Source organism: Salmo salar, chromosome ssa26, assembly GCF_905237065.1.
Source record: "Salmo salar chromosome ssa26, Ssal_v3.1, whole genome shotgun sequence".
Lineage (NCBI taxonomy): Eukaryota > Metazoa > Chordata > Actinopteri > Salmoniformes > Salmonidae > Salmo > Salmo salar.
This window is the reverse complement of record NC_059467.1, coordinates 38,279,573-38,304,352: the sequence shown is the minus strand read 5'-3', so window position 1 is coordinate 38,304,352 and position 24,780 is coordinate 38,279,573. Positions and strand designations below refer to the sequence as shown.

General features: G+C 43.3%; 1 protein-coding gene and 1 pseudogene across 1 annotated transcript; both read right to left on the bottom strand.

Annotated features, from left to right (window-relative positions):
- Positions 1–562: 562 nt before the first annotated feature.
- Positions 563–3,860, bottom strand: LOC123730780 (U2 small nuclear ribonucleoprotein A'). Its single transcript, XM_045708714.1, has 9 exons — positions 3,668–3,860; positions 3,358–3,505; positions 3,178–3,256; positions 2,894–2,940; positions 2,616–2,718; positions 2,148–2,227; positions 1,723–1,801; positions 1,206–1,299; positions 563–1,017 (listed from the first exon to the last, which is right to left on the bottom strand). Exons 1-9 carry the CDS (start codon positions 3,747–3,749, stop codon positions 692–694), a joined length of 1,038 nt encoding a protein of 345 aa, XP_045564670.1. The 5' UTR covers positions 3,750–3,860; the 3' UTR covers positions 563–691.
- Positions 3,861–5,977: 2,117 nt separating this feature from the next.
- Positions 5,978–24,780, bottom strand: part of LOC123723937 (protein mono-ADP-ribosyltransferase PARP14-like) — a 54,277-nt pseudogene continuing 35,474 nt past the window's right edge.

Genomic DNA, 24,780 nt, shown 5'->3' with positions numbered 1-24,780 from the left:
TGGCGGATTTTCTGTGTTAACAATGTAAGAAATAATAAAAAAAGAAATGACTGCAGTTTCCTAAGGACCTGAAGTGAGGCGACCATCTTACTGTTTACATTTACATTTTAGTCATTTAGCAGACGCTCTTATCCAGAGCGACTTACAGTAGTGAATGCATACATTTTTCCCCCCGTACTGGTCCCCCGTGGGAATCTAACCCACAACCCTGGCGTTGCAAACACCATGCTCTACCAACTGAGCTACACGGGAGCACTGTTGATGTCAAAGTGGAATTATGTTTTTACAAATTAATTAAACATTTAAAGCTGAAATGTCTTGAGTCAAGTATTCAACCCCTTTGTTATTGCAAGCCTAAATAAGTTCAGGAGTAAAAATGTGCTTAACAAGTCACATAAGTTGCATGGACTTACTCTGTGTGCAATAATCAGTCTGATATTTTAAAAAAATCCACTGATCAACAAAATATACCACACCATTTTAAAGTGAAAGGATGTATGATTGTATTGGATAAGACTGGTACAGACATCAGTTTATTCTGGATCAGTAATCATTGGTTGCATCGTTTTGTAAAAAAATGTTTATTGTATTTTCATTTCTCAAAATAACAAAAATGGCATTACATGCATGTTCAACAAATATAAACCTACAAATCAAGCAAGACTTGAGACATGAGATCCGCATAAAACGATCATGATCCGTTAACCGGTGAGTCTTCATCCATATCATCGTCCTCAGACTCATCTTCCTCAGACTCTTGTTCTTCACCCTCCTCCCTCCCTTCTTCCTCCTCCACTTCTTCCTTTTCTACCTCCTCCACCTCCTTGACATCTACCTCCTCCACCTCCTTGACATCTACCTCCTCCACCTTTCCCTGTACCTCCTCCACCTTTCCCTGTACCTCCACTACATCCTCTTCCATCTCCTCCACTCCATTTCCTTCCTCTGTCTGTATCTCTCGTTCCATATGCACAACCCCGTTCTCCTCCTCTTCCACCTCCACCATTTCCGGGGGGACTGCAACACAAGAGAAATAAAGATCGGAAACAGTCAAAGAACCATATATGCAAACCCCTCTGCCCCATAATGCTGTTTACTTTGTCCATCGATGGCTCATTTAAATACTCAGACAACGCAGGACATGACAGACACACAGTACATGCCTTGGACATGTCGTATGAGAAGATGTAGTCGCCTGTACACACCTTGTCTGACCTCCCGTCCGGGGATCTGACCAGCCTGCAGCATCCCCTTCAACCTCTCCACCTCGGCCAGAGACGAGGCGTTAGCTATTGCATTCTGGGTAGGGCACAGAACAAATGTATTAGTTCATACATACATACATACATACATACATACATACATACATACATACATACAGAACCATTACATTAGATAGGCATTTTGGTTTTGATGAACACTCTTTTTGAAAGGACCATTAGAGTAGATTGCCAGTCCCGTTACATTAATTTGTTTAGCAGACCATAAATTGACCATTAAAATTGTGAAAATTACATTAGGTCAGTGGAATAGTGGTATAAAAACTGAGCTGTCCACGCCATAGCGTGTCACTGTCTGAAAACAATGACGTAGGTCTAATCCATGTGTTGCAATGAGTTTGAACACACAATCTGTGGAATGAAAGCAAGCCAAAAGGAACAAACTACACAGCGAGTGTACATTTTCTGGCGCTAAATACAATGTTAATAAATTATGAAGTGCCTTGATCGCTTCCACGTCAGCAGGAGACGGTCCCATCTTCTTCTTCTCAGGCTGCTGCACGGCAGCTCCGGGGGTGAACCTGGGAACGCACACCAGCAGAGTTAGAGAGAACATGGAGGGGATGGGTGCTTCTCTAGCCTCTCAACCAGTGTAGTATCTTTTCTTATTGAGTCAAATAAACTGATACGACAGGAAATGCCATTGAGACGGCGCTCCTAAGAAACACTGTTGCATGGGGGGTGTTCACAGTAGTTGGGGCAACACATATTTAGATACTCCAGTTGCTACGCAACACCCCATCTACAAGAGTGATCGGTGGTGCAGATAGTCCGATTCTAGAGTGTTCCGGTGATTGTCCGACACCCCCACCAGCCAGTGTCCAGTGATTCTAAGGAGCTGCCGTCCGACGGGGACTTTCATCTTACGTTTTGGTCCGCTTGGCAATATCCTTTGCAAGCTGAGCACCTCGTTTGCCCTTGAACATTTTCTCCGCCTCCTGACGCTCCTATGGTAATACATCACAGTTAAAGTGAGAGCTTTTCCAATCAGACAACGACACCTTCACGAGAAGGACGGACAGATGTTTGGGAGAAACATACAAATATAGCACTCTCTTAGCATGTCTAGAAAGACAGAGCTCTCCTCCTATACATTTCCTTCTATTCTGCATGCTTCTTTATCATTGCACTGCAAAGATTAATAACTAGGGCCTTCGTAGGCCAAGTCCAACGGTATGTGACTGTTTGCACTGACTAAAGGCCTACATCATTACAAAAAAACATACAACATACAACCTGACCTGTGTTATAGACGACCACCCTTTGGACCTGGTAATGACAACGCTTTTCTATAAAGCTACAACTCTTAGTTTCTGAACGATGGCATGCACTTACCTTTAACTTGACCTTCTGAAAGTCAAGCACGTGAATCTGGGGAATTTTGTTGATGACATAGAGCCTGTAGTGCTTCTTGTTGGTCACTGGATTCCTTAGGAGGCTGAGATGTCACGAAAGCAGAGATTACGATATTGACTCACAAAACACAGGATTTAGGTACAGAAATATAGCAACTCATCTTGTCCTGCAATTTACAGTGAAATTGATAGCAACCTAAAGGATGAATCTGACTTAACTAGGTGTTGTAGTAGAGGTAAGTATTTATCATGAGATACCTGAGAAGGGTCAATGTCTTCACTGAGGCTAGCGGATCCAAATCACCCTGGAGGTAAAAGCAAATTTAAAAACATGCCAACACATTAAAAACAAATCAATGGTTCAACAGCTGTGACTGAACACAGGAGCACTCATGACACAAATATTGCTAAATAACAGCACAGGTCATATTTTTCCAATCAACAACATGCATTGGTAAAATGCTCCCAATCAGTAATTATTTAAAAAGATCTGATCAGATAAGGCCTTGACCCATTCACTGATGGGATATGTGATAACTCACCAATTCCTGGATGTTGTTGCTTGTGAGGATCAGCTCCCTCATACTCGGCAGTGCCTGTTCAAGGTTTTCACCAACACGACTGTGGGAGCACACAAAACACAGTGATAGCTAGCTAGCTAGGAGGCTAACCTTAAAACGAAATCTAGCAATCCTAGACAACACAATTGTTGCGAAAGTTACCATATTCTGTTGTTGTTCATGAGCAACGTTTTGAGCCTCTTGAGTAAAGGGAAGCCGTCCAGTTTTCTGATTTCATTGTCAGAGAAATCGATGGTATCAAACTGGTCAAGTGTAGCCCCAAGGTTTTCAAGTACAGGAATTTTGTAACCTAAATGAGAGCAGAGCATAAAAGCATAAGGTTAGCCGGATAGTTTTGGTGATGTAGCTAGCAGTTAGCAATCACTATCCATCAGTTATTACAGTGCGAAGGCCTAGCCAAACAGAGTTAGCTTTACTAGCTAGCTAGCATGAAATGCGCAGGTTTATTTACCTCGCAGATCCAGCTCCCTGTCGCGCACCGGGTTTGTGTACTGAGCAGCCTGCTCAATTAGCTCTGCCGATAATTTTACCATATCGACGGCTAACTGGGGGGGGGATGTTTATAAGCGGGTTTCTTGATTTAAAAAAAAATCCTGTCCTTACAATGTTTTTTCAACACGCTGCCGCCCGGAAGTAACACTACTCCCACAATGCAACTCGGTGTAAACTAATAACCGGTCAAATTTCATCGAGCGCGCTCTAGCGCTGAGAACTAGAGGTTCAATCAGTGCGTCTGATGATGCCTGATTATCATTCAAAGATAACTGTCGGGAGCTGACGAGGGTGACTATGTATTTGTCTAGAAGCTGCCCAGAACCTTATTCACTTGGTAAAGGTTTCACCAGACCGAGATAGCTGCACACCTCTATTGCCCCTTCTTCTTCAGTCAGTGCTATCTTGGGACGTCCCTACCCTAAACCCTAACCTTAACCCCTACCCTTACCATAAACATTTAAACGGTCATCTTCAATGGGGCAGGGATGTCCCAAGGATCCCGGACCCTTCTTCAGTAAGTGAGTGCAGTAATCTTTTGGTTTCTCAGTTAAGGCAACTTCTTTGAAAGTCACCTAGGCATAATATGTTTCTGAATTACAATTAGATATCTTCTTTTCATATATAATGATAACCCCATTTAGCGTGTTATTTACCCACAGGTAGGTTACTAATAAATAGATCTTTCTCAGCTTCACCTCGCCCAAAACTTCAACGGACGGTAAGCAGGGCAACTCATTCTCATCTTTGCTATAATTGGGGCCGTCTCCATTTCTTTCTTCTCTAATCCTCTGATGGTGTGGTCATCCTTTTATGTGTTATAAACGGACTGGTGCCTTGCAATTGTGTGCTCTGCAATTGTGTGCTTATTGTATTTAAAGGAGTAGTTAAATAATATAACTGGGGTTCTGAGAGGCTATCCAGCGACCTGCTAGGTCAGCATCAAAGTGAAATAAATAATTTCATCTTGAAGGGTAAAGAAGGGTGGGACCCACATTTAAGGGATTTTGGTACTTTTTAAAAACTGTGTGGAGTGAATGAATGAATGTGTGTGGGACATTGATAGTGGAATATGCTGTGATGCAAAACAGTCATTAAAGATGAACATTAACATGCACATTGCCATACTGTCTGTCTCTCTTGTTTGTGATGCTGGGAATAACAGCCCCATAACAGTTCATCCTAAAAGATTACTCATGCACACAGGATCTACAGTATATGTACATTCAAATAAAATGAAATTGTATTTGTCACATGTGCCGAATACAACAGGTGTTGCAGGAATAGACCTTACCGTGAAATCATTGCTGATGATTGTTGTCAACATTTCTGTTGTCTGTCTTGTCTTGATGGTTACTGACTGAATCGCCGGCAATAAATGTGCAGAGGTAATTGTGCGTGTGGATGTAATCTTTTACAACGATAATGAACATACTAAACCGTATTAGTTTTACTAAGCTATCTGCCTTTATTCTCTCTGGGATCTCTCTCTCTGTCCCACAGGTATGAACTCACTCTACCTGGCCTGAAGACAACCATCTAGAACAGGGGTGTAAAACTCATTCCATAGAGGGCCTAGTGTCTGCTGCTTTTTCCTTTCAATTAGTACTTAGACAACCAGGTGAGTTCCTTACTAATCAGTTTCCTTAATTCATCAACCAAGTACAAAGGAAGAATGAAAACCCACAGACACTCAGCCCTCTATGATATGAGTTTGACACGTGATCTAGAGGAAAGACCTTTACTCCTCACTCAACAGCATAAATGCTGGCATGACTGTGTGAGAGACGTCCTCATTAAAATAACTGCAGTGGATACAGACACTATGAAGCTTTTCAACCAGACTGGAGGGACACAGAATCAGTCTCTTTCTACAGTATCTATTTCTATGCTCATTCCTCTCAGGGTCTAAAATGTTGAAGTGATTCACATCAAAGGTCAAAGGCGCAATACATTTGCCATTCCTGGTTGTAATTTTCCTGAACCAAATATATTCAACTTTTACAAGTTGTGAAATTATTCACTCCCCTTGCCCAGTTTTTTACATTTTTCCCTTAAATCGAAATAATTCAAATAATTCAAAATCTAAGATGTCTTGATTGCATTAGCATTGCTGTGCCACACCGAAATTAGTTCAGGTGCAAACATTTATTTAAGGTGAATGGAGTCCATCTCTGTACAATAACAGTAGTTCACATCAGTCCACACTAAATAATCCTGGTCTTTGCCAGGTCCCTCAACACATTTAAAAATGGGGGAAAACAGCATGTTAATGCAATATATTTATTTTAGCTTTATTTTTACATTTATTGTAGACCAACAGAAAGAAGCATTATCACAAGATTTAGCAGAACAGACATATTCACTATTCATTAACCGAAAGGCTTTATAATCCAAATATATGCATGCAACAAGGCAAAGACCATGGTTTATGACCCACTTTGCAAGAATTGTGTTCTCTGAGAACCGCCAAAGGTGATTACTTTCTTGAAGTGAACTTTCACAAAACCTGATGACTTACTGTTCAAGTGAAAACACTAAGGGCTGGTTTCCCGGATAGAGATTATTAAACCTAGTCCTGGACTAAAAAAGCATGCTCAATGGAGAATCTCCATTTAAATAGCATTTTAGTCCAGGATTTTACTTAATCTGTGCTGTCTGGGAATGTGATTCAATATTTGTTGTGAAGTTAGATGTTCTGGTGATGTTTTAGACGTTCTGGTGATGTTTTAGACATTCAAACAAAGTGGACATGGAATCAGTAAAAATCACAAAACCTTCTAGTCTCAAATTGTTACTATCTAAACATTTTGAGTTTGACTTGACTGAATATTCCAATATAGAGCGTGTCACAAGTAAAAAAACAAATTGCATTTTAATTATAAAGCAGATCCCACTGGGCACAGATGTTAGTTAAACTTCTAGTTTTGATTATATTTGGTTGAGTTGTTAACTAACCGTGAAATCAACAACAAATGTCACCATGTCATTTGATTTAGGTTAAAAGTAGGGTGAAAAAAAGACAAAATGCCCTTACATTGATCTCTTTTTGCAAATCTAATCAGTTTTCCACGTTGATTCAGACGTCTTCACGGATTCTTTTGGTTGAAATGACGTGGAAACAACATTTATTCAACCAGCTTTTGCCCAGTGGGATTTTGGTTTTGGATATTACACTTCAGCTAAACCACATGAGTTACAGATAACTAATTACATATTGAGATTTAATTTATTATGTATCAGTATGATCAAAAAGTTGTAAAAGATAGAGACAATGTATTGGCCACATCGCCCACACCTACTTGAAAGTGATCAAGTACTCAGGATATGCCTGATTGTCATGGAAGATTATGAACATGGATGGTGGAGATACACCATCTGTCACACTGTCATAGAGCTGAATAGTTGTGGTGCTTTTAGGTGGAGGTACTTTCATCCCCGTTTTCCTGTTGTGAAATCTCCAGTCAGAACTCGACATAGGTACACGTACTTCTGGCCTTGGGGATCCGGTTTTGAGTATGTGTCACTGGCAGAGTAATTTGCTTTGACAGCAAAGTAGGTGCCATCTCCATACAATGCAGCTGCAGAAATTATTTTGGAATGGTTATGAAATTCTCTAAACCTTTAAATCATTGCAGACTGTAGAGTAAATGCAGGAGAAAGCTTATTGCATTTGAATAGAAAATGTGCAAAAACATCATGCCAATATATAGATCAGAATCATAAAGTTGGATAGAGGGTGCACTTGGCCCAAATCCTGTTTTAGCATAGTCACACCCAGAAGTAGCCAATCAATTACACTCCTGAGAAAATATTTCATAAGTGCAGGTTCCAGACAGTAAATCACCAAACTTGGCTTTATACCTTTTAAGACTTTACTGTCCAGCACAGTGGTGGTATGCACCTTTTTTCAATTTATGTATGAACAGACAATACTTTAACATGGAATTAGCCCTCAATGGCACTGCCCATACTGTCACTGAAGAAGCCATTGCCAATATAGGAGATGAGCTCTCTAGTAGATCTCTACGATCGGTTTGCAATAATTCAAACAAAAGAAAATATGAGAATTCAAACATTCAAACAGAAAGAAACCTCAAATTGTTGGCTTTTCTCTTTTTGTGTTAGCCATTACTTACCATTTTTCCCAGCGTAGCTCGATTGAAGCCAAGCTCGTTAATCTTATCTATGGTTGTGTGGCAGGCTCCATGGAAGAGCTTCCTCTCATTGTTCTGGTGACCGTTCCTGACCTCCATGTCTTTCTTCTTGATCTGAAAGCCCCCCCAGAGGCTTCTGTTCTGGATCCTCTCGATCTGAGTGAAGAACAACCTTGCATTACACATTAATTGGCTAACTAGACAGTGACAAAGATCTTTCACTTCCATAAAGAGGTTCCAGAATCCCTAATATAATGTTGCTAAGCTGTGATGCTTGAACCTAGAATCTAGTTCAATTAAATTGAAAAGGCTATTGTACTTTTTCAACCCATTCTTGAGTATGTACAAATCATTCCATTCACCAGATCCAGCCATGATCTCAAGAGACTTGTACAAGATAGTTGTACAATAAATAAATATACATGTAACTACTATGGAAAATAGGAGAAGAGAGACCTTTAGAACATTCTTCTTGCAAGTATCCTCAAATTGTTTTAGTACGTCAATATGCTCTTGGGTTTGAGGTTGAATGGGGAATGACAGACATGGAGTGTTGGCTGGCATGTCATCCCAGTGCTGGGGGACATCTTTAAAAGTCTCTTCGGGCCGGACCTTTTTCAGCATCTCATGGATCTCATTGGAAGCCTTGAGCACGTCTTTGCTGAGACCCTCTATGGTGAGTTTAGCCTCCTCTTGGGAAGATTTGTGAAAACTTATGCTCACGTCCATGGCGGTCTGCATGTCATAGATGTTCTGCAGCTCCAATTCTGATAGGCTGAAGAGGGCTTTGTCATTGATGAGGTTGAAGTCTTGCTCTTTCACGATGAGGTCCTTGATCACTTGCTTGGCATGATCAACGTGGGCCTGCGACACACCACAGATGTGGAAGCAAGCAGGATCCATGTCCTGGCTCTCAATTTCAATGACTTCATTCTGTTGTGCATTATCAACTTTCCTTCTGGTAAAGAATGCTGTAAGAATATGAAGATAATTTAGTTACAGTATATTGAGTCCAATAGTCTTTACAGGTGTCAATAACAGGAAATATTACTATTAAGCACAGTGGTAAACCTGACATTATTTTCCATAAATGATGTACTGCAGATCAAAGTTTAGAAAAGGAAGTATGTCATACATAAAACATTTTGGAAAAAGCCCTCCTTTTCCTGAATGTCAATGCCTTCCTTTTTAAGCATACTTGTGTGGAAATCATTAAGCATGGCAGGCTGAAAGATGACCATTCGGACAAGCTTCAGGGAGTTCTGGGACTTCTTGCCCACCACTTCCACAACAGCATCCAACATGGCGTCTGCCACTTCACTCGGCTGTATGTTGCCTTGGCCTTGAATGACAGGGCACTTTAGTTGGCACACATTGCAAACATGGATTTGAGATTGAACAAGTGTGAACACATCTTAACAGCCTTACTGTATGTCTGATGTTAAGTTAATCATTGACTAATGCATACAGACTAAAATCTCCTTTCAGTACCTCACATTCTCTTTCCCTCCTCTGTTTTTGTAACTTACCCGTGCCAATAGCAGGTAAAGATATGGATGTGAAGTTATTCTGTGTGCACATTTTGAGTGCACCTTCAACAGACTGCTGGATCTTCTTCGTGTCTGTCTGGTTAACCAAGTGGATGATCTTCTTACACTGCAGGTTGCCTGGCTTTGTCATTATCATGCCTTCGTTAGGCTCGGCTCGTGAAAATAAACATTGTAGATTTCATTGTAAAGAACTGAGCAAATCGCTAATTTCTTGCTTATTTCATGATTGTTGAATAGGACAGTGAAAGACTGACAAGAAAAGTAGGTGAAGATAGTGTACTAGAATAGCAATGGATTGAAATGTGCTTAAATCTCATTCACTAACTGTAAAATCTCTCTGGATTAGAGCGTCTGCTAAATGACTAAAGTGTAAATGTAATGTAATGATTTGCATCATAGGCTAACATGAAGCCTAGTTTGTTTCAAGGCAATAGAGTACAACAGTATGAGTCATACATAAAACCTAGCAGTCAAACAGGGAAATGGTTCCAATCGTTTTCCACCATTCATTTTCCTCATAGTTTTTTTAGAAACACTTCAAATAAGGGCTGTGTTTTGGGTAGGCTTACCCTGGCGTGATGTTTTGATAACTGTGTAAATCTCTCAGGGACAAGGTGATTTTTATCAATATATTTGCCTGTATTTACCTCCCAAAAATGAAATGCTAATTTGCTGCTAATGTGGCTATCATAAAAACTACAATCCGGACGAGACTGCCAGATCGAGGCAAAGGTAAACATCTCTGAATTAACTATCTAATGTTAGTTAAATGTAGTAATTAATAAATTGGCTACATAGCTTTAAATTGACAATTCTGTGAACTGTCTTATGCAAGTTTTAAATTGACACAATACCTGTTAGCAAAGGTTTCAGCTAGAGATGACATGCAGGAGCTTGCAAGGATTGTTACAATGGCACCGGAGGAGATTGCTGCCGTTTTACAGGCTCCTAACCAATTGAGCTTTTTGTGTGTTTCTTTTACATTTGTAACTTATTTTGTAATGTTTCTGCCACCGTCTCTTATGAACAAAAAGAGTTTCTGGATATCAGAACAGTGATTAAATCAAATCAAACTTTATTTGTCACATGTGCCGAATACAACAAGTGTAGACCTTACCATGAAATGCTTACTTACAAGCAGAGTTAAGAAAATATTTACCAAATAAACTAAAGTAAAAATAATAAAAAGAAACACATATAAATAACAATAATGAGGCTATATACAGGGGGTACCGGTATTGAGTCAGTGTGCGGTGGTACAGGTTAGTTGAGGTAATTTGTACATGTAGGTAGGGGTGAAGCGACTATGCATAGATAATAAACACTGAGTAGCAGCAGTGGACAAAACAAATGGAAGGGGGGTGTGTCATTGTAAATAGTCCGGTGGCCATTTGATTAATTGTTCAGCAGTCTTATGGCTTGGGGGTAGAAGCTGTTAAGGAGACTTTTGGTCCTAGACTTGGCGCTCCGGTATCGCTTGCCATGCGGTAGCAGAGAAAACAGTCTATGACTTGAGTGACTGGAGTCTCTGACAATTTTATGGGCTTCCCTCTGACACCGCCTATTATATAGGTCCTGGATGGCAGGAAGCTTGGCCCCAGTCATGTACTGGGCCGTACGCACTACCCTCTGTAGCGCTTTATGGTCAGATGCTGAGCAGTTGCCATACCAGACGGTGATGCAACCGGTCAGGATGCTCTCGATGGTGCAGCTGTAGAACTTTTTGAGGATCTGGGGACCTATGCCAAATCTTTTCAATCTCCTGAGCGGGAAAAGGTTTTGTTGTGCCCTCTTCACAACTGTTTTGTTATATTTTGATCATGTTAGTTCATTGGGGATGTGGACACCAAGGAACTTTAAACTCTTGATCCGCTCCACTACAGACCCGTCAATGTTAATGGGGGCCTGTTTGGCCCGCCTTTTCCTGTAGTCCACGATCAGCTCCTTTGTCTTGCTCACATTGAGGGCGGGGTTGTTGTCCTTGCACCACACTGCCAGTTCTCTGATCTCCTCCCTATAGGCTGTCTCATCATTGTCGGTGAACAGGCCTACCACTGTTGTGTCGTAAGCAAACTTAATGATGGTGTTGGAGTCGTGTTTGGCCCCGCAGTCGTGGGCAAACACGACAGAGGGAGGTGTTTAGTCCCAGGGTCCTTAGCTTAATGATGAGCTTCGTGGGCACTATGGTGTTGAACACCGAGCTGTAGTCAATGAACAGCATTCTCACATAGATGTTCCTTTTGTCCAGGTGGGAAAGGGCAGTGTGGAGTGCGATTGAGATTGCGTCATCTGTGGATCTGTTGGGGCGGTATGCGAGTTGGAGTGGCTGTAGGGTATCCGAGAGGATGCTGTTGATGTGAGCCATGACCAGCCTTTCAAAGCACTTCATGTCTACCGACGTGAGTGCTACGGGGAGGTAATAATTTAGGCAGGTTACCTTTGCTTCCTTGTGCACTATGGTGGTCTGCTTGAAACATGTTGGTATTACAGACTCGGTCAGGGAGAGGTTGAAAATGTCAGTGAAGACACCTGCCAGTTGGTCCATGCATGCTTTGAGTACACATCCTGGTAATGGCCCTGCGGCTTTGTGAATGTTGACCTGTTTAAAGGTCTTGCTCACATCGGCTACCGAGAGCGTTATCACACAGTCATCTAGAACAGCTGGTGCTCTCGTGCATGCTTCAGTGTTGCTTGCCTCGAAGCGAGCATAAAATGCATTTAGCTCATCTGGTAGGCTCGCGTCACTGGGCAGCTCGCGTTTGGGTTTCCCTTTGTAGTCTGTAATAGTTTTCAAACCCTGCCACATCCAACGAGCGTCAGAGCCGGTGTAGTAGGATTCAGTCTTAATCCTGTTTTAACACTTTGCTTGTTTGATGGTTCGTCTGAGGGCATAGCGGGATTTCTTATAAGTGTCTGGATTAGTGTCCCGCTCCTTGAAAGCGGCAGCTCTAGCCTTTAGCTGGATGCAGATGTTGCCTGTAATCCATGGCTTCTGGTTGGGGTATGTACGTATGGTCACTGTGGGGACGACGTCGTTGATGCACTTATTGATGAAGCTGATGACTGAGGTGGTATACTCCTCAATGCCATTGGATGAATCCTGGAACATATTCCAGTCTGTGCTAGCAAAGCAGTCCTGTAGCATAGCATCTGCGTCATACTGGCCAATGATTATAATGATGATTGTGATCCAACCATAAAAGTTCAACATGTAGCTAGATGTATTATGCTAATGTTAACTAGCTGGCCTAATGCATCGTTGCCCATGAAAGGAAGTTAGGCTAGCGGGCAAGTATTTTAGCCAGGTAGCCTAGGACAGCAAAAACTAAAAGCATGTACTGTATGACAGAATCATAGACCGTTTAGGCAACATGAAAGAGGAGGATGGTATTGTGAGCCAACATGTTTTTTCCACTTGCACTCACGTACACACCCACACAGAAATCAGTCCCATGGACAGCCACATCATATTTAGCTTACGTTGATTGCACTAAATCGTTTTTGGTATCTTTTAGTTGTCACTGTATTAGACTAAGCATAGGTGATTAGATCATGTTGAAATGTTGAAATTGAAATGGTGCTGGTTTTAACTCCTTTGGGCTAGGGGGCAGTATTTTCACATCCGGATAAAAAAACGTACCCGATTTAATCTGGTTACGACTCCTGCCCAGTAACTAGAATATGCATATAATTATTGGCTTTGGATAGAAAACACCCTAAAGTTTCTAAAACTGTTTGAATGGTGTCTGTGAGTATAACAGAACTCCTATGGCAGGCAAAAACCTGAGAAGGTTTCATGCAGGAAGTGGCCTGTCTGACAAGGTGTTGTTGTTCTTGCTTCTGTGTATTGAAGAGTCAGGATCTTAGCTGTAACGTGACATTTCCTAGGGCTCCAATAGGCTCTCAGAGCCCGGGAAAAACCTGAACGATGACGAGTCAGCCTCAGGCTGAAACACATTATCGCCTTTTCAAAGTGGCCCATCAGAGGACAATGGAATTAGGCGCGTGCCCGATTCGACCCCGTGCAGTATTTTCCTTCGGCTGTTTAGCTAATTGCAGATTCCCGGTCGGAATATTATCGCTTTTTTACGAGAATAATGGCATAAAAATTGATTTTAAACAGCGGTTGACATGCTTCGAAGTACGGTAATGAAATATTTAGAAATCTTTTGTCACGAAATGCGCCATGCGTGCGACCGTTATTTACCCTTTCGGATAGTGTCTAGAACTCACGAACAAAACGACGCTATTCGGATATAACGATTGATTATTTGGGACCAAACCAACATTTGTTATTGAAGTAGAAGTCCTGGGAGTGCATTCTGACGAAGAACAGGAAAGGTAAGACCATTTTTGTTATAGTAAATGTGATTTTGGTGAGTGCTAAACTTGCCGGGTGTCTAAATAGCTAGCCCTGTGATGCCGGGCTATCTACTCAGAATATTGCAAAATGTGCTTCATCCGAAAAGCTATTTTAAAATCGGACATATCGAGTGCATAGAGGAGTAATGTATCTATAATTCTTAAAATAATTGTTATGCTTTTTGTGAACGTTTATCGTGAGTAATTTAGTAAATTGTTAGTAAATTCCCCGGAAGTTTGCGGGGGTATGCTTTTTCTGAACGTCACATGCTAATGTAAAAAGCTGGTTTTTGATATAAATATGAACTTGATTGAACAAAAAATGCATGTTTTGTATAACATAATGTCCTAGGTGTGTCATCTGATGAAGATCATCAAAGGTTAGTGCTGCATTTAGCTGTCTTCTGGGTTTATGTGACATTATATGCTAGCTTGAAAAATGGGTGTCTGATTATTTCTGGCTGTGTACTCTGCTGACATAATCTAATGTTTTGCTTTCGTTGTAAAGCCTTTTTGAAATCGGACAGTGTGGTTAGATTAACGAGAGTCTTGTCTTTACATAGCTATAAAATAGTAATATGTTTGAGAAATTGAAGTAATAGCATTTCAAAGGTTTTGAAAATCGTGCCACAGGATTCAACTGGCTGTTACGTAGGTGGGACGAATTCGTCCCGCCGGTCCCATAGAGGCTAAATCAATTGTGCTTAGTTGTCCAAAAATGTCGGAATCTTTACCTTGCTGACCATGATGTAGGTCATGTAACTGTTTGTTAAATGCAATATGTTCTGTGGACAAGCATTAGACCCAATGATATGTTTCTGCGCATGAGCTTTGCTAGGTTACGTCACCGACATCGGCTACAAGTGTGATTGGGGGATTTCAATTGGAGTGACAGTTCTTGGAACTGTTCATGTTCACTCTCGTTGGTTGTAATGTACAAGTTATCAATCTAGCTAGATTAGCTGTTTATGCCAGCTAGCCATTTTAGTTAGCAAGCTTCTCACGGTAAATGCCACTGACACTGTTTCTAGCATAGTTAAGGTTTCATAATACAAACCATGGTTTTGGTTTGTAGCTGTTGCTAGTTGTTTGTTTGAACGAGAAAGTCCCGCGCCCCACCAAAACCACTCTGCCCATGATTCCCTCAAAATGTATCACCGAACTGGGAGCGGGTTGAGGTAAACATTGTGTTTGATTGCCTGATTGTGTAAAGATGGAGCACTAGACAGCTAGCTAGGCCACCCCAGGACATGTGATTCTGCTTTCTAAAGTGGAGTTGATGTTGTTTACCACTGGTAAACCAGGAGGAAAATACCCAGATGAAAGGGAAGTATAGTGTAACCCTGTGATTGTCATATCTTGTGTTATGATGTCAAGGGTAGAGGCTCTTACCGAGTTGTTGGCATTCAGTCTCCACAGTCGGACCAGCCGTGTCCAGAATGGCTTTAGACACCCCTGGAGTGGTGTACAGTAGGGATATTTCATTTTTATTTTAAAATATGCCCGGCTAAAGCTAGCTCAATAGGTTAATACAATATTCAGTTGTGCAGACATGTCAGGATTGATACTCTATCAGTTAAATGACAATAATATTTTTTAATCCAAAACTAAACCATATATACCTTTGTGTTTGCTATTATTTGCTATGTTTCCAAGTGTATGATCTTAAATAGAGGTAAGAGTACCTGACTTGAGGCTGAAGGAGGAGTTGGAGGAGTTGACAATGACATCCGTAGTCTCTTTGGTAATGTCCCCTGTGACAGCCTGTACAACCACTCCTGACATCTTTATCTCATACATTGCTGAACTTGAGGAAGAACCTAGCAGTTGAGAATAAAAGTCAAGCTATGGACCATCAAAATGATGGGAGTGACCTGGCAGTAATAGGAAGTTGCAAAGACAGCATGAAGCACGGAGTATGTAGCAATGACCATAATAAATGATGTTGGCTGAATAACTATCAACTAGGATACATTTTTCCTGGTTAGGTCACAAGGTCAAGAAACACTCTGGCCCTAATGTATTATAATTCAGGTCAACATAACTATGAAACAACAATAACATTAAAGGATATCTTCACTTTTTAAAACTTACCTCTGTTGCATTTACCCTGAAAGTAGTCCGTCATCCACAGAGAAACTGTCATACACGGTTCGGTTTTGTTTAAATAGCCACTGCTAACTTGAGCTAACACTGCTATGCAAAAGAGGGAAAGTTCAACATGTTCAAACTTGATGACCAAATTCAGATTACATACAATAAAATAAATTAATTTGTTGGACACGGTTGTTTTTTGGTTAGCAGTGGCTAATGTTAGCAGTGGCTATTGAAACAAATCCGAAATGCTGATGTCTCTACTGGACCATGAACTACCCACTGGGCACACTGTCATCTCAATATGACAATTGGGTGATATTTGGTTGAGGCGTTGATAAATGAGATTACAACCTAAAATATATTCACCCATTCAAAAAGGCAGCTAAATGTTTGTTGAATTCCCAAATGTGCTATTACTGTGCTTTCAACCATTTACAAGCACAACAAAGTTCAAAATGGGAAAACAATGTCAGATATTTTGTTTATTTATACAACAACTGAATGTGTTATCACTGATAGCCAAATTAACAGAATTGCAGTTGAGGTTACATGATGGTCAATGCTGTTTAAGATTCTGCACAGATTATTATAGCAATTGTGAAGATCTCCACAGACCTGCCACCTTTGCATGTTGTCCTGAACATACATCTCTAAGAACTTTGTAAAAGCTATGTATGAGGGCCTCCTGGGTAGCATAGTGGTCTAAGGCACTGCAATGCAGTGCTAGAGGCATCACTACAGACCCTGGTTCGTTCCAAGGCTATGTCACAACCAGCCGTGATTGGGAGTGCCATAGGGCAGTGCACAATTGGCTCAGCATTGTCCGGGTTAGGGGAGGGCTTGCCCGGGGGTGTAGGCCATCATTGTAAATAAGAATTTGTTCTTAACTTGACTAGTTAAATAGAGGTTAAAATAAAATAAAAAAGTTAAAGTAACCCCAAAATGAGGCCATGGATATTTTACTCATTTTAAGGTTGAATAAATACTGTTACATAAGTTTGGAAGATACAGTAAATAGCCTGAAGGTTATCATAAAAGTAATATTGAATTTCCTTTGGATGTTACACAAACAAATATCAACATTTGAAGGAAATGTATCTACTTCTTGGATAGTTTCATCTGGCTTAGTCCTATTCTTTAACTTAGATTTTTGGTTGAGTTGGAAACGTGAATCCCATATATAGTTTGTTAACTTGTCAACGAGTTAATAGGCTAGTTACTGTATTACAAAAGTGATATTGAATTGTGTTTGGTTTTCAACGCAACCAAATATCAACATTCTAAGGAGATGTACCTACCGCTTGGATAGTTCCATCTGTGCCACTGCCTTAGTCCTATTCTTTAACTTAGATTTTTGGTTAAGATGGTGACGGGAATCCAACATATATAAATTATTACCTTTCAGAGAAACTGTATTTAAATTTGAAAATCAACCAAAACTTGAAACCCTAGGCCTATAAGTACTGTCTATTTTTTTGTTGAATCCTGGGTTAAATTTAAACAATAGTTGTTGGTGACTTTTCACACAGTAGACTAAGCATCAAGTCAGGCTATAGCAAATGCTATGTAGGCCTAAATAGTATAATAGATAAATATGATTATATTGATAGGGTAAACTTATTCTCTTTTCGACATCCGCACAGAATCATAGTTTTTATTCATCAAAATCCATCTGAAGCTAGAGACTTTCGGGATTTTGCATGGGCTGCATCTCAATCCACCACATCCGCCAATGTTGGACTTCGCATCTGTGGTGGAAGGCGGCTGAGGTAAAGCGTTGTTTGTCAGACCAAGGGGCCGTATCCACAAAGTGTCCCAGAGTGGAAAATTGGTCGTAAGTGCTGAGAGTATAGATATTTTTCTCCTACTCTTATGGGTAGATATAAAAGCTATGCATGAAACCTCTTTAGACACAAGAGTCCCACTTACTTGAAAAACTTTTATTAGACCTCAGGAGCTGTCCTAACCCGCTGACAGTTACCAGCAGGTGTCTTCATAATAGAAAAAGGAAGCAAGTCAGAGGCTCCTGCGCCATAGTCAGAAAATTGCTTTGGAGTTGCAAATAGTGCGGGTAGCCATTTGATTACCTGTTCAGGAGTCTTATGGCTTGGGGGTAAAAACTGTTGAGAAGCCTTTTTGTCCTAGACTTGGCACTCCGGTACCACTTGCCATGCGGTAGTAGAGAGAACAGTCTATGACTGGGGTGGCTGGGGTCTTTGACAATTTTTAGGGCCTTCCTCTGACACCGCCTGGTGTAGAGGTCCTGGATGTCAGGCAGCTTAGCCCCAGTGATGTACTGGGCCGTACGCACTACCCTCTGTAGTGCCTTGTGGTCAGAGGCCAAGCAATTGCCGTACCAGGCAGTGATGCAACCAGTCAGGACGCTCTCGATGTTGCAGCTGTAGAACCTTTTGAGGATCTCAGGACCCATGCCAAATCTTTTTAGTTTCCTAAGGGGGAGTAGGCTTTGTTGTGCCCTCTTCACGACTGTCTTGCTGTGTTTGGACCATTCTAGTTCGTTGTTGATGTGGACACCAAGGAACTTGAAGCTCTCAACCTGCTCCACTACAGCCCCGTCGATGAGAATGGGGGCGTGCTCGGTCCTCCTTTTCCTGTAGTCCACAATCATCTCCTTAGTCTTGGTTACGTTGAGGAATAGGGTGTTATTCTGGCACCACCCGGCCAGGTCTCTGACCTCCTCCCTATAGGCTGTCTCGTCATTGTCGGTGATCAGGCCTACCACTGTTGTGTCGTCTGCAAACTTATTGATTGTGTTGGAGTTGTGCCTGACCATGCAGTCGTGGGTGAACAGGGAGTACAGGAGGGGACTGAGCATGCACCCCTGGGGAGCTCCAGTGTTGAGGATCAGCGTGGCAGATGTGTTGCTACCTACCCTCACCACCTGGGGGCGGCCCGTCAGGAAGTCCAGGATCCAGTTGCAGAGGGAGGTGTTTAGTCCCAGGATCCTTAGCTTAGTGATGAGCTTTGAGGGTACTGTGGTGTTGAACGCTGAGCTGTAGTCAATGAATAGCATTCTCACATAAGTGTTCCTTTTGTCCAGGTGGGAAAGGGCAGTGTGGAGTGCAATAGAGATTGCATCATCTGTGGATCTGTTTGGGCGGTATGCAAATTGGAGTGGGTCTATGGTTTCTGGGATAATGGTGTTGATGTGAGCCATTACCAACCTTTCAAAGCACTTCATGGCTACGGACATGAGTGCTACGGGTCTGTAGTCATTTAGGCAGGTTGCCTTTGTGTTCTTGGGCACAGGAACTATGGTGGTCTGCTTGAAACATGTTGGTATTACAGACTCAATCAGGGACATGTTGAAAATGTCAGTGAAGACACCTGCCAGTTAAGACACCTGTCAGTTGGTCAGCACATGCCCGGAGCACACGTCCTGGTAATCCATCTGGCCCCGCAGCCTTGTGTATGTTGACCTGTTTAAAGGTCTTACTCACGTCGGCTACAGAGAGCGTGATCACACAGTCGTCTGGAACACCTGATGCTCTCAAGCATGCCTCAGTGTTGCTTGCCTCGAGCGAGCATAGAAGTGATTTAGCTCGTCTGGTAGGCTCGTGTCACTGGGCAGCTCGCGGCTGTGCTTCCCTTTGTAGTCTGTAATAGTTTGCAAGCCCTGCCACATAAGACGAGCATCGGAGCCGGTGTAGTATGATTCAAACTTAGCCCTGTATTGACGCTTTGCCTGTTTGATGGGTCGTCAGAGGGCATAGCAGGATTTCTTGTAAGCTTCCGGGTTAGAGTCCCGCACCTTGAAAGCGGCAGGTCTACCCTTTAGCTCAGTGTGAATGTTGCCTGTAATCCATGGCTTCTGGTTGGGGTATGTACGTACAGTCACTGTGGGGACGACGTCCTCGATGAACTTATTGATAAAGCCAGTGACTGATGTGGTGTAGTCCTCAATGCCATCGGAAGAATCCCGGAACATGTTCCAGTCTGTGATGGCAAAACAGTCCTGTAGTTTAGCATCTGCTTCATCTGACCACTTTTTATAGGCCGAGTCACTGGTGCTTCTTGCTTTAATTTTTGTTTGTAAGCAGGAATCAGGAGGATAGAGTTGTGGTCGGATTTACCAAATGGAGAGCGAGGGAGAGCTTTGTACGCGTCTCTGTGTGTGGAGTACAGGTGATCTAGAATTTTTTTCCCTCTGGTTGCACATTTAACATGTTGATGAGTTAGAACTGATTTAAGTTTCCCTGCATTAAAGTCTCCGGCCACTAGGAGCGCCGCCTCTGGGTGAGTGGTTTCCTGTTTGCTTATTTCCTTATACAATTGCAACATTTGATGTACAGTCACATTCACCGTGGTTGTCTGAAGCGTGCTAAAGAGTTCACAGCTGGCAATAACTCATTGCGATTGGTTAATGAGCGTAATCACTCTCTTTCCTTTCTGGTACCTCAAATTGTTGTGATTACCAGCTGAGATAAACTTTTATGAGTTGATTTTACTCCTGGAACAGAGTTTGTCTGAGCAGTATCTTAACATCATCCTAAAACCTACTCTGAGATTTTTTTTGTCTTAAAACAGGTTTTAATAGGATTTCTAGGACCTTTTCTGAGACACTGCGGATACAGCCCCTGGAGTAATCCCGAAAACCGTCCCATTTGGACTTTACCCGTCCGTAAAGTCCAAATGGTTTGAGCTACAAACTAATATGACCCTACTATGGAAAGCTGAGACTCTCACGAACACTGACATGCAAATATTGGCACAATGACTTGAATGGGATTTGTGACACAAATACAAAAATTTGAAAGGTTTATAGCAACAATGTACCTATCTAGTTTTAATGTTAAGATCCCTCAATTACAGTGCATTCAGAAAGTATTCAGACCCCTTGACTTTTTCCACATTTTGTTACGTTACAGGATTCAGCTTTTTCAGCCAAACCCGTTGGTGACAGGTGTATAAAATCAGGCACACCGCCATGCAATCTCCATAGACAAACATTGGCAGTAGAATGGCCTTACTGAAGAGCTCAGTGACTTTCAACATGGCACCGTCATACAGTATATTGGGGGAAACCATCATTTGTTAACATACCTTTAATCTTCTGAGTAGACACCGCTGCTGAGCCACCTGAAGTTGCAGACTTGGTTGTGAACCTCTTGTTAAATTCATCAGAGAATGCCTGAAAATAAAATCTAAAGCCTTTAAAAATACTAAACAGAAAATCATAAATCAATCTGCTAGAACCAACTCGATCCTCCTCTCTAGACAATGCTTACCAATATATCCTGGCTATCAATGTTATTCAATCCTGGTCCTGAGGACCCACAGGGGTTTGTTCTTACCCAGCACTAGCACACCTGATGCAATTACTCTTTGTGTGTCAGGTGTGCTAATGCTTGGCTAGGACTTCCTAATCAGTTATAATCAGTGATTAATGTCCACCCCCTGTAGAAAGTGAATTAGCATAATATCTCCCAGAGGGACCGACACTGTTTAAGCTAGAGATAATGTATATCCGCATCTGAGGTGGAAGGTTGCAGAGCTACAGCGGTGTTTGTCAGACCAGGAGATATCCCGAAAACGAGTCTTCCAACAAAAACATGTCTATGGAAAAATGAGACTCTCATGAACATGATGGCGTTATCAGTTCTGCGGTATGACCCCCACAAGTGTCACAGGACCCGTCTGAAGGTAACCCGGTACCGAGCCGAAAAATGAATGGTAGTGAATAGGGCATTTCCACTGTAAAAAATATATAATAATTTTCCTGAGCTTTCTTATATCTATCAGATATGACAGACACATCAAAACATACTCCCTTCTGATTTAGACTGAACAAAACTATAAACACAACATGTAAAGTGTTGGTCCCATGTTTCATGAGCTGAAATAAAAAATCCCCAAAATTTTCCATACGTACAAAAAGCTTATTTCTCTCAAATGTTGTGCACAAATGTCACGACTTCCGCTGAAGTCAGCTCCTCTCCTTGTTTGGGCGGCGTTCGGCGATCGACGTCACCAGCTTTCTAGCCATCGCTGCTCCATTTTTCATATTTCCATTTGTTTTGTCTTGTTCCATACACACCTGGTTTTCATTCCCTAATCACACTGCATGTATTTAGTCCTCTGTTCCCCTCCATGTCTTTGTGTGAAATTGTTGTATGTTATGTGGGAATTTACCACGCGCCTGTATTTTTATTCATGTTCCATGTTTTGGCACGTTTAGTGTATTCTGTGCTGTCGTTTGTTGGAACGGAATAGAGCTCGCCTGTTACCACACGCTACTCTCCTGCACCTGACTTCGCCTCCCTTACACACCCATAACAGAATTTCACACCACCCATGGAGTCAGCAGGAGCAGGGACCCCGGTTAGAGGAGTCGAGGAGCGCGTCCAGGAACATTCGGCTATGTTACATCATCTTGGTGCCATAATGGATCGCGTTGGCCAGACTATGGACCGCTGGGAGAGACAGGAGGTCTCTCCAGTGCCTCGACCAGTGCAACCGGGGTCACCTCTACCCGTCCCGTCCGGAGCCAGTCCCAGTGGGATGCGTCTCTCCCTTCCCAGGGAGTATGATGGGACGGCAGCACAGTGCCAGGGATTCCTGTTACAACTGGACCACTACCTGGCCACTGTGCACCCAGCTCCCTCAGGAAGGGAGAGAGTGTCTGCCCTCATCTCATGTCTCTTGGGGAGAGCTCTGGAGTGGGCAAACGCCGTGTGGGGAGAAGGAGACGCGGCGTTGGACCACTTCGAGGAGTTCACCCGTAGCTTCCGGGCTGTCTTCGACCATCCACCTGAAGGGTAGAGCGGCGGGGGAATGGCTCTTCCATTTGAGGCAGGGGACGAGGAGCGCCCAGGAATTCCGGACCTTGGCTGCCGGAGCAGGCTGGAACGACAGGGCCCTCATCGTCCACTATCGGTGCAGCCTGCGAGGGGGCTCTGTCGGTGCCATCTTCCAGCATCCCAGAGGGGGCTCTGTCGGTGCCATCTTCCAGCATCCCCGCTCCGGTGCCCATGGAGTTAGGAGGGGCTGCGCGTAGGGGAGGCTGGAGAAGGGGCCATCACATGCACCATCTGTGGCCGCAGAGGGCACACTGCCGGTCGGTGCCGTGTCGGTCCCTCTGGGAGTCGAGGCGAAAGGCAGGGCACTCTGGCATCACCCCAGGTGAGTCTGCACCACACTCATCCAGAGTCCTCTGTTGACCACCTGTTTGTACCTGTTTGTTTCCCTGAGTTTTCCCCGCATTCCCAGCATAAGGCATTTGTCGATTCAGGCGCAGCTGGAAGTTTTATAGACAGAGCGTTAGCCCTTAGTTTAGGTATCCCCATTATTCCTGTAGTTAGACCTTTTCTGGTTCACGCTCTGGATAGTCGACCATTAGGGTCTGGGCCAATCATGGAGGCCACCATCTCCATGTCCATGGAGACGCAGGGGGTCACGAGGAGAAGATCAGTCTCTTCCTCATTGACTGTCCTGCATTTCCTGTGGTACTATGCCTTCCCTGGTTGGCTAATCATAACCCCACTATTTCCTGGCAACAGAGGGCTCTCACGCGGTGGTCGGGAGAGTGCTCGGGGAGGTGTGTAGGAGTTTCCGTTGGTGCTACCACGGTGGAAAGTCCAGACCAGGTATCCACCGTGCGCAACCCCACAGAATATGCCGATTTGGCTCTCGCCTTCTGTAAAAAGAAAGCGACTCAATTACCACCTCATCAACGGGGGGATGGTGCGATAAATCTCCTGGCAGACGCTGCGCTTCCCAGGAGTCACGTGTATCCCCTGTCGCAAGCGGAGAAGGTGACTATGGAGACATATGTCTCTGAATCCCTGGTCAGGGGTACATTCGGTCCTCCACTTCACCCGCCTCCTCTAGTTTCTTTTTTGTGAAGAAGAAGTATGGAGGTCTATGCCCGTGCATTGACTATAGAGGTCTCAATCAAATCACGGTGAGGTATAGTTACCCACTACCTCTTATCTCCACGGCGATTGAGTCAATGCATGGGGCGCACTTCTTCACGAAAACTGGATCTCAGGAGTGCGTATAACCTGGTGCATATCCGGGAGGGAGACGAGTGGAAGACAGCGTTTAGTACCACCTCAGGGCATTATGAGTACCTCGTCATGCCATACGGGTTGATGAATGCTCCATCAGTTTTCCAATCCTTTGTAGACGAGATTTTCAGGGACCTGCACGGGCAGGGTGTAGTGGCGTATATCGATGACATTCTGATATACTCCACTACACGTGCTGAGCATGTGTCCTTGGTGCGCAGGGTACTTGGACGACTGTTGGAGCATGACCTGTACGTCAAGGCAGAGAAATGCTTGTTCTTTCAGCAGGCCATCTCCTTCCTAGGGTATCGCATTTCCACATCAGGGGTGGTGATGGAGAGTGACCGCATTGCAGCCGTGCGTAATTGGCCGACTCCCACCACGGTAAAGGAGGTGCAGCAATTTTTAGGGTTTGCCAATTACTACCGGAGATTTATCCGGGGTTTTGGCCAGGTGGCTGCTCCCATTACCTCACTACTGAAGGGGGGTCCAGTAAGGTTGCAGTGGTCAGCTGAAGCGGACAGGGCTTTTGGGAGGCTGAGAGCTCTGTTTACTTCGGCTCCCGTGCTGGCCCATCCTGATCCCTTTTTGGCGTTCATAGTGGAGGTGGACGCGTCCGAGGCTGGGATTGGAGCTGTGCTCTCACAGCGCTCGGGTATTCCACCGAAACTCTGCTCCTGTGCTGTCTTCTCGAAGAAGCTCAGCCCAGCGGAGCGTAACTATGATGTGGGGGACCGGGAGTTGTTAGCTGTGGTTAAAGCGTTGAAGGCGTGGAGACATTGGCTTGATGGGGCTAAACACCCTGGACTGACCACCGCAACCTGGAGTACACCCGGGCAGCAAGGAGACTGAATCCTCGTCAGGCAAGGTGGGCCA